At 42.5% G+C, this 11,325-nt stretch overlaps 1 protein-coding gene across 1 annotated transcript in view; it reads right to left on the bottom strand.

Annotated features, from left to right (window-relative positions):
* The window catches only part of T265_14361 (hypothetical protein), a gene marked incomplete at both ends in the record, with an annotated part of 30,383 nt that overhangs the window by 14,931 nt on the left and 4,127 nt on the right, over nt 1-11,325 (bottom strand). Inside the window, 5 exons of the mRNA XM_009173301.1 lie at nt 1,172-1,371; nt 1,842-1,918; nt 5,771-5,907; nt 7,525-7,564; nt 11,095-11,129. Coding sequence (XP_009171565.1) covers nt 1,172-1,371; nt 1,842-1,918; nt 5,771-5,907; nt 7,525-7,564; nt 11,095-11,127 — 487 coding nt within the window. The remainder of the gene's footprint in view (nt 1-1,171; nt 1,372-1,841; nt 1,919-5,770; nt 5,908-7,524; nt 7,565-11,094; nt 11,130-11,325) is intronic.

Here is an 11,325-nt window from a genome sequence, read left to right on the forward strand (position 1 = left end):
TCATCATCATCATCATCATCATCATCATCATCATCATCATCATCATCATCCTCATCCTCCTCCTCATCATCATGATCATCATCACCATCCTCATCAACAACATCATCATCATCATCAACTTCATCATCATCATCATCAACCCCGTCGTCATCACATCAGTGTTCAACACTAATGCTTCGGTTAGTGTTCTGGTCTAACACTATGATTTTGAATAGCCCACACATTCAGGATATCATTCCCGTGACCCGAGTATAAAACAACAGCAAGAACGCCATTGATATTGACTACCAGCCATATATTGTAGTACCTCCAGCGATGCGAAGTGCAGAGAACGCACTGATTGGGACACATAATGTCTTTCCCAGCACTCTGCCAAATTCAAAGTTTGGTCAACTCTCTTCTTGTGCCACTGTGGAAAACAACACTCTCTTTGGCAAACGATATATATATATATATATATATATATATATATATATATGGTCCTACAAAAGCAGATTCCGGTGTTTGATACAAGGCTGGGTGTGGGTCCGAGAAAACAGTTGTCGAATACTTGAAGATGCCTCAGTTCCGCTGCTTGCAAACACGGCCCGACCCATAGTGATTCGCGCACTGACTTGATTTGCCATATGTTGATTTATAGTGCTGTTTCTGTCAGGTGAGAAGATTTAGCTTTATCGGTCTTGTTTGGTAGGTTGTGACATTTGTTCAAACGATTTGCTCGAAAATTCCAAACGTATGATCCATAAAAGTTCGTTGGACTCGTACTTTTCGGGTGTTAAATGGATCTGACGTGTCGATCAACTCGGCATTCATCTGAGTTTCATTTATTAAAATCGGGTATCAAGTGTCTGCCTGCCAGATCAGACATTCTATGACATGCAAACGATGCTGATGAACCAGTTCCTGGGGCGCCCAATGTCTCGAGACTCTTTCAGCAGCAGATTAACGACACCATGGGGGAAATGTGAACTCAGATGTTAGCCAAATTGTTGGAGAACCACGTCCGCAAACCACTATTCGGTGCAGTCTTCACGTCTTTATTTGTGTCTTATCTTACGTGGACTACTTGTTAGGGTTCGTGGGAACATAAATCTTTGGTTTCTGGTTGTTATGGGGTATGACACACAATGGAATCACGAATGAAGTTTGAACCAATCAGTAACGCACTTACTGCCCGTGTAGATGAAGTTGATCAAATCCGCGAACACGGTCTCATCCACGCCCTGAATTTCAACGACCCGCGGAACCGTGGAAGACTTGCTTTCGGACAACAGTTTATCGAAATATTCTGAACTGGCGGCCAGGATATTAGAGTGAGCCGGAAATTGATGCTGACCGCACCGAACTACCAAATCGCAGTACTTTTGGTCTCTAAAATGCAGTGGACAAAAATTGTATTGGAAAAACACAGGTGACCTCACTGGATAGGGGGGGGGGTATCCAAAGTTTCGACCACTACATCAATTAACAAGCAAACAGAATCTCAACAAGAGAGGTCCATCTACCTCACTAACCGAAGGAAGCACAAGCACTGAGATATATTGTCAGTTAGCCCAAGCCTGGAGAGGGGAGAACGAAGTCTCGGGGGTGGGTTCGAACCTCGGACGATTCGGTCAGTAATTAAACCAAGTTGGTGATGTGGGTTCAAGATTGTAATGTGGTATCCCTCGAATAAATGTTTACCAGGTAAATAAAATAATAAATAAATAAATAAAATAATAAATAAATGAATAAGTAATAAATATAAGTAATGGGTAATCGTGTGATGTGAAATTTCTTTGAAAGCATCAAAAATTTTACGGTTTAGGCCGTTTGTATGGGCACTGACCAAATTCACTTACTCACGTAGTCGGTTCATAGCAAGTAGCTGATGTACACGGTGTCCATCGGAGTCGAGGTCTTGATGCGCCAGACCTTCCTGTTGAATGGACACACGAAAATCTGTGAGTCACGGTTTATCAAACATAAAATCAAGGTGAAAAATGACATCGTCTAGACCTTACTCATTCGATGTGATGGATAGCACGTACGGAAATATGGAACCGTCCACTGGGACACTATTATTCCACGAAAAGTAGAAAAGATTAACTTTAAACAAATCAATCACGTGACCAGTAGGACCTTCTCAATTACTGATCAGCTGCCCTATCGATTAACATAAGTAAGTGGCCATTCAAAAGGAGATCCGCTCACCGAGCCCTGTAATGAGTGTATGTGATCAAAAGATGACAAAGTCGGAAAGTTCTGAAAAGCAAACTGCCGCTTTCTTTTCTTAGAAACCAGAATTAGACTTGGGACTTTCAGAGAGGCTAAGACGGATATGGCTCATTTGCGCAGACGTTGGAGCTCCTGTAACAAAACTACCAACCTCATTATCTAGCTGCACCATTCCGCACTACATCGGACAACCGCAGAATGAGTCAACGCTAACTTTCTGACAAGAAAATCTGCTCCAATGCTTGTGAATTCATTCATCCTTTTCGGTGGCAATATATTTGTGGCTTGTGGTTAATCGAAAGAACCGGGCTGACACATGAAAACCAAACGCAAACAATTCCCATCCGTAGAAAATACCGTTTGGCTGTAGCTCCCTTTCGGTGCCTAAATGCCACGCCACCCGGAGGAAGCACCATCATCATCATCATCATCATCATCATCATCATCATCATCATCATCATCATCATTGTCAGTTGTAAGAACCGCTTACTTATCGTACAACGGTTTCAGCTGCCACAGCTTGCTCGCCGATGATTTTGGGAGGGGGGGTAGATAGCTGCGCATTGGAAACAGAACTGATAAATTGATGTCTAAATACAGCACTGTCAATGGACTGGGGATTGAGAAAGAAGCTATGCATGGAAGGTAATAGCCTGAATGCACAAGCCCCATCGAGGGTGTGACTGGCCCATGTCTGACAATGTCTCTAACTACTGGTGTAGTCCGTTTCGGGATCCCCATCCAGGAAGACAGCAATGACCGGCGCAGTTGAGTTTGCTGGTAATGGCTTCCACACTTCGCTGCCAAGTCATTGTTTGGCCGCCTCTGGCTCTTTTCCACTCTTCAGGTGAAATGAAGCACGATGGCTGGGATACTGCCAGGGTGCCCAAGCCTAGATAGGGGCACGTCGAGAGGCAGAGGTCGGATTCGAACCACTGAGCCATCTCGCCTACCCTCCTTCATTACCATCCGTAATGCATGAGCGGCGTGTTAAGGAATTTGTTGTCAAGTGATTATGCCCACTACCAGTAAAGTACCTTGTTAGGGAAGTTTGGATAAACATAGAATGCAAGCCAAACCACTGTAAATGGATAGCCAACTTTGTCAAGGGCACCGAATCATTTGAAGTTCACCACCAGGAGCAATGTCACAGCTTTACCAAATTTCCACTTCGGATGCAAGTCTCAAAAGGATTATAGGTTTACGGGATCTTGAAGGTTCGCTGTGACTGCTGTCCTGTATGCGAATTCAACATAGAATACGTCTTCCAACTTCTCAGACCTTGGACCCAGGATCCGGAACCCAAAGCCGTTTGTAAGATCGACAGCCGGTCAATTGAACGGAAACTCAAGTGACCTCAGAGAGTGAGGGAGTGTCTTGTGAAGGTCTAGCTTGTGTAATTCCGCATACTTTATTCAACTGGGACAGTTACTGGGTTGAAGTTAGAGCGTTCGGGCAAATCAGTCACGTCAATCAGGTCACTCAACCATGAACACTACACGTGTTTACAGACGTGAAAATTCAGATGTGTCCAGTGTGCACAGGTCGAGTAGTGAGAGCACGCTCATCTCGCATGTCAGATGTCCGGAGTTCAAAACCCCGGCAGTGCCAAGGAAATGCGCTACCGATGAACGAGACCCGAGTAGAAAGCTTCCCCCATCTGGTGTGGACTCATCAGGAGAAGCGGAGAATGTTGGTGGCTCAGATAGCGCAGATGGTCCTTGGTTTGTTCGCTGAACTAGGCAGTTTGACTGTAAACGCTTCACCACCTATCGAGGTGACATTTTCAGTGCGTTTTAAGGGCTTAGTTGAGCGTAGCGACTGGCCGGTGGTTGTGCTGTTAAAATGGGAGAGCAAGGTACATATAGTCAAGCATTGGAGACGGTGGTATGGTCGATTATCTCAGGAAACTGGGAAGTCACGCACCTAATGCGATAGCTTTGATGCACGAGTACCACCGACCGCCTGACTGAACCATGTTTGCCATTGTCAGTAGCCACTGTTGCGTCGAGCCCCGGGGTCCCACCAAGGAGGGCTGCAGCTGATAACTCGAATGAGTTTGCCATCTAGTGTTTCCTCATTCCGATTCCGGGTGACTGACTTTCCAACTCTTGGTCGCTTCCCCTCAGCATCGGAAAATGTTCTCACAACTCGCCAGGTGGCGCATTTTGGAAGTCAGTGGTTTTTCTAGAGGTAATTAATCTATTCCAAATATGGAAATTAAGCTTTGTATAGGTGTATGTTGCAACCACATAAATGCATGAATACCAATGAAGTGTGAATAAGAATTTCATCCTCCAAGCAAGATCAGTCTGTGCTGAAGAGCCAAAGGGCAGTATGTAGCTACTTCGAACTTGTTACTACTTATCAGTAGTATTTATCCCACGAATCACCAGGGTGATTCACACCACTGAGCACCCCCCACGGCCAAACGGAAGACTGCTAGTTTGATATATCCCGAAGATTAGTGAGGTCCTGGAAACCGCAGAGTAGATACACACTGTATCTTTGTAATGTACTACTCATAAGGTTGCTGAAAATCCGTCGACAACCCAAGACCGGTTTCGCTCATTTTGGGGCTCATCAGGTTCCAGGTGAGTCTCTCGAAAAACCAAATTAGTTTGCAAATGAGTGTATATTCGCTAAATACACACTAGTTGCCGGCGGATTCAGCGCAGAATGACCTCCATTGCGGAATGGAAGGTCCATTAAAATTCCAATGTCCTCCCATAGTATCGCTATGCTTCTGCTGTTCTACACAGAGACGGCAAAACGTATTTAATGTGTGCATTGTACTTTAAATGACCGGGTATTTAGGAACACAGTATAAGAGCCAATCACACACAACGACGAATGTCGAACTGTTCACATAGTCAACGAGGCATACTTAAAACAACCTCGACATTTTGATGGCCATTTCAACTGAGAAGTCGTCACTTGAAAAGCCAATCGTTACGTGACCACGTGACGTGGTTTCTATGACTGAAAGATGAGTGGCACTATATTCTGTCCGAGTGAGAACTAATCACTCTGCTGGTCAGCCGCTCATAGCCGAACAGTTGGCTGCTGAAACACTGGCCGCGAGTTCCAAGCTCCCCACAGAAGTTTCGGGAGATGTAATGCACTGCTGATGATTCACAATAAGGAAGAAATACCCCTGAAGTGATCCTCGACTTTTCGGCGTACGCTAGTCTCACTGGCCGGACGAAATTTCAGTTGAAAACTCCCAGTTCTCCCAGCACTGTGATCATTCACGCGATTCTCGGTTCGAAATGCTTGTGGACTAAGGAACCAATTACCTGGTGTGGAAAATCTCCTGGACTGGAAAGCACCCCGAAGGAACTTTCAAGTTCAAGTACAGATGAAACGGGACCAGACAATAAGACTGATTTAGTTTCCAGGACTCTGTTATCACGCTGCTCTGTGAGTAGACCTGCAAACTAACGCTGCGCCAGTCATACTGACGTCTCCTAGCTTGGTGACGAAACTTTTACGACCAAACGTCAGATTCATACGTTAGCAAGTAACATCTCACGGATGGTGTTCCACTCACCAAGCTGCTATCTGCCAAACTGTCCGCAGAGCCTGTCTGAATGTTGGGAAATTTTAAGTTTATCGAATGCAGGGTGGTCAACTTCTGTCGGAAGGAGTCTCCTGAAACGTCATCCTCATTGTTTGCTCCCAGAGCATCTGAAAGGCGTGGAAAGTTAGAGAATATATGGATGAAGGTGATATGACCTGATAACGAGTTAGGCTAATCACTCGTGAAGCTGTAGCAGTATACAGTTTATTGACTTCATTCAACGCAAAGTAACTATTCATTCACAGCTCTCCCACAGTCTGGACCGAGTTCTATTCCGACTTCACTATGCCAGGGTTCGACCAGTAGGATCGTCTTACTCACGACATTTTTATCAGTTCATATCACAAAAAGGAATACAGAGGTGCGATGTGGCTAGTTACACTGGGAACTGATCACATTTTTAATCTTAATTCCAGGTAAGTTGAGGAGTATATCAGTGTCCTTGGTGCACGCAAGCTCTTTCGTTTGAGACTGACTAACTTAGTCTCAAAAATTTGCCGGTTGAGACCACGGTTGTTCCTCGATGGACGGTGGTGCAACTCTGTATCGGTCCCTTGGCCTCCTGCTCCGCCCATTATGGTATATCAAAAGGCACGGTAGCTCTACACAGCCCTTTATGGAGACAAAGGAAAATTAAAACTGTCTTTATAGGGTAGTCACAGAGTGTTCCACAAGGCCGTCCTAAAACCTCCTTGAGGGGGCGAGAAGCATCGAGTCAAAGATGCTCGATCCGGATTGGCTGGCATTCTGACCAATTAGGACACGCCTTCGTTTGGTCCGTGTCCTGCACGTGACACATCCGGCAAAATGATGTGATGTTCGGTCATTATGGATGGCTTGCCTCCGGATAACGACAGAGTACGAACCTCAACGCTTCTATGCCAGACGGCAAGATGTGCTTCTCACTGAATGAGGCAGACTCCAGGTTAATATCCCTGGTTTATTGCCCGATCTGTTGGATAGCCGACCCATATGAAGGCGCCAGAGCTCTGAGGCACGTCTAACTCGCCCCCTATCGACGCTGTCAAAAGAATTCCGTCAACAGCCACATTTTAGTTCGTATACGACATTCAAGGCAGAATTATGGGGTTTGTTGTGCTCAGTCCCACTTGTTTGATGACACCTTTCTGGCCTGCTAAGCTACCTGATTGGTCAGGAGAGGAAAACAAAACGAAAAAAGCCCAGACCCGGGAGAACAGTATTTTCCGGTTAGTTATCTCACCATCACTTTATCCGACTTGCTAGGATCACCAGCATCTAGTATCCAACGGGTGGGATTCAACCAGTCTGTCCTGTGAGCACATACTTCAGGTCACTCTGTGGTTGACATCTGATTGTGCCTCAAATGTGATGGTGTGTTTATTCGATCCTGGTTAGCTGAAAGGTCCACGCGGCGGTTAAAAAGCTTGGACTTAAATCAGTGTAAAGTCAAAACGTCACTCAGCATGTTCCAATCAGATTAGAACATGACAACTATGCACAGCATAAACGCCTGTTATCCACCGCAGTGGACCGGACTTATGGGCATGTAATTAGTGCGTGCAGTTATCTAGTCCCCAGACATCTTCCACATGACTTGTAGGTCATCAAACACTCGCCTTGAAAACTCACGTGACCAAAGATCTGTTCATTTGATTAGCCTGTTTGGAAATGTAGAAGTGGTGCTGATGTGCCTCAAACGACATTAAAAATTGATCCGCTCATGAGCTGAACTCAAAACTTACCAGTCACTGTTCCGTTTTCCACCGGTTGGCTTGCTTCATTCTGTAACGAGACAATGCCTAGTGAGGAATGTGGAGCTAAAATTGAGTTGGATGGCTACGACAAGATATATTGTCGCAAAAATTAACTCTGAGAAGGAGTGACTGATGAACGATAGTCCAGGAGACACCAGCTCACCAAAACTAACACATCTGGTTAGTTCCTTAAGAAAAACTGACCTATCGACCTTGACTTTTGGTCGGACGGCGTCGATAACAAGCGATCATGTAGTCAATATGTACACAGAGTGTTAGGAAACTACCAAAATACGGAGAACTACTGGTAATATTGGCCTCCGGACAACCCACCAAGATCGTGGTACACCTTGCTTTGTCCTTTTGGCCGCCTGATCGATCCGCATTAGCAAACAGACATCTGTTGGCTCTTAGAGGTCTCACGTTGACAAATGTACTATGTCAGTGCGAGAGATTTCGGCGCGTCAATCGAGCAAGTCTGTGCTGAATAAACGCAGGAGCGATGAAGAGCTGCTTCAACAGTGCGCATCTCACGAAACTCCAGTAGGGAGTTTGGAACTCGTCGCGAACTCCCAGCGAATGGTTCAACACTCGACCGTTCGGCCTCGAGCAGCTAACCTTCAATCGCAGGAACACGTCACCCGGTCACCTGTTAACTGCTTCCTTGAGTGACGGCTTCACACGTGAATGTCATTCTCTGAAATTATTATACCTCTGAGCCACACATTAGCTGACAGTAGTATGAGGAGCTTTATCAAAGAGCGATTCCGGACCGCCAACTTTTCAGTGTAGACTGACCCCATTTATAGGGAGTAATCTATGTGTACAATCCACTATATCGAGTTCTTACTTATCAGATTCATTGAATTAGACATAGAATGAATCGCTTTCGTATGACTAATTGCCCTTCATTTTACTCAACCAGCTTTAAGTCAACTGGTTTAGAGTACAAACTAGTAGTATGAGCTATTCATTAGCATGAGTAAACCCACGCTCTGCATGGGGAGTGAATTCAGCCAACGTCCACTCTCCACAAGAAGCATCAGTTCCTCGTGAACTTAAAATTACCCTCTGCGTCTAAGCATTTTCGTCACTATGAGGTTCATTAGCCTGTTATTCAATGACCTGAATGTTGAACATCTTCGCCACTTATTATTATCTATTGATGTGCATTGGCATTCAAAGTTCGCATTGTATTACGAATAGAATTTTCACAAAATCACTGCGTAGTTGTTGCTTCAAGGTCGAAAGCTCGCGTCAGGTTAAGCTACTGACCCATTCCTGGAAGTATTCCGTTGCACTGAAACTAAGCCTCTCTGCCGGTTAGTTATTTATCCTGAACTTTGTCCTTCCCCATAAATAGAACACTGATTTTCTATCTGTCTATTCACCACTCCATCAAGCCATTAATGCAACCACCTCCCTATCAACCTATTAGTCTATCTATCTATCTATCTATCTATCTATCTATCTATCTATCTATCTATCTATCTATCTATCTATCTATCTATCTATCTATCTATCTATCTATCTATCTATCTATCTATCTATCTATCTATCTATCTATCTATCTATCTATCTATCTATCTATCTATCTATCTATCTATCTATCTATCTATCTATCTATCTATCTATCTATCTATCTATCTATCTATCTATCTATCTATCTATCTATCTATCTATCTATCTATCTATCTATCTATCTATCTATCTATCTATCTATCTATCTATCTATCTATCTATCTATCTATCTATCTATCTATCTATCTATCTATCTATCTATCTATCTATCTATCTATCTATCTATCTATCTATCTATCTATCTATCTATCTATCTATCTATCTATCTATCTATCTATCTATCTATCTATCTATCTATCTATCTATCTATCTATCTATCTATCTATCTATCTATCTATCTATCTATCTATCTATCTATCTATCTATCTATCTATCTATCTATCTATCTATCTATCTATCTATCTATCTATCTATCTATCTATCTATCTATCTATCTATCTATCTATCTATCTATCTATCTATCTATCTATCTATCTATCTATCTATCTATCTATCTATCTATCTATCTATCTATCTATCTATCTATCTATCTATCTATCTATCTATCTATCTATCTATCTATCTATCTATCTATCTATCTATCTATCTATCTATCTATCTATCTATCTATCTATCTATCTATCTATCTATCTATCTATCTATCTATCTATCTATCTATCTATCTATCTATCTATCTATCTATCTATCTATCTATCTATCTATCTATCTATCTATCTATCTATCTATCTATCTATCTATCTATCTATCTATCTATCTATCTATCTATCTATCTATCTATCTATCTATCTATCTATCTATCTATCTATCTATCTATCTATCTATCTATCTATCTATCTATCTATCTATCTATCTATCTATCTATCTATCTATCTATCTATCTATCTATCTATCTATCTATCTATCTATCTATCTATCTATCTATCTATCTATCTATCTATCTATCTATCTATCTATCTATCTATCTATCTATCTATCTATCTATCTATCTATCTATCTATCTATCTATCTATCTATCTATCTATCTATCTATCTATCTATCTATCTATCTATCTATCTATCTATCTATCTATCTATCTATCTATCTATCTATCTATCTATCTATCTATCTATCTATCTATCTATCTATCTATTGGGGTTGGGAGGTCTTTGCCGATATCAGCCTCACGGAGAGCAACATCAGAAACGACAGCGATCTATTGCCGTACAACCACGTCATTTTTTTCGGTACAATCTTATGAGGAAACAATGGGACAACGAGGGAAACCACATGGCTGGCCTACCACAAACAACTGAGGTACCTACAACCCCAACACTCTGTTGGACAGAAACTGGCATTGAACCCGGTTACCCGCTATATCCCTCCATGTCTCCAGCAAAGCACAGAGAGGATCACTTCATCCTGGAAAACGAACCAACGTCCTACCAAGTGTCGAACAGTTCACAAGGCGACCCAGGAAGTTGCATCAGGTAGCAGAATGCTGGAAGAATGGATAGTTTTCTGGATGGTGAGCCTCAGATAAGCAACAATGGACTTCTTGAGGTGAACTTTAGTTACCTCCCTCGTGCTTCTTGGACGGGTTTTTTTCGTTATCACAATCATGGTACTCGATTAGACGTGAGAGTTTGCCAAGTTGTTTGAGAGTTGGAGCCTCCAAATACGGCCAAGAAACATTTTATTGACGGATCAAACGTTGAGGTCTAAGTCTGTGCAAATATGAGCCAACTATCGATCCCGTAACTATTCAACCTAAAGTCAGGAAAATCTCTTGAAGCTACGTTCAAGAAATAATACTTCAAGCTTGAACAGGGCTTCATGCAATAGAATAAACAATGAGCGTTTAAATGTCAAATTCAACGTTTGTACCCCGGAACCATCGATAGCATATTGACAATGTTTAGTGAGAAGAATAAAGGCAAAAGTAAAAATCAAGCAATGAAAGTTCATTATCCTAAGCTTCAAATGTGAACAACACTCACTTCTGTTACTCCAGGTGATTCAATATGCTCCATTGCTGAATGGATTGGAATAAACGAAATAAAATTTCAATAGAATAAGCGTCTATCCATTTATCTAACAAACCATCGTGTCTGACCTCCACTCTCCTGTTTCTCCATCTTTCTGTCTGCCCGCCTATCTGGCTATCTGTCTGTCTGTCTATCTATCTATCTATCTCTATGTATGTATGTATGTATGTATGTATGTATGTA

The sequence above is a fragment of the Opisthorchis viverrini genome (genome assembly GCF_000715545.1).
Source record: "Opisthorchis viverrini unplaced genomic scaffold opera_v5_182, whole genome shotgun sequence".
NCBI classification, from domain to species: Eukaryota; Metazoa; Platyhelminthes; class Trematoda; order Opisthorchiida; family Opisthorchiidae; genus Opisthorchis; species Opisthorchis viverrini.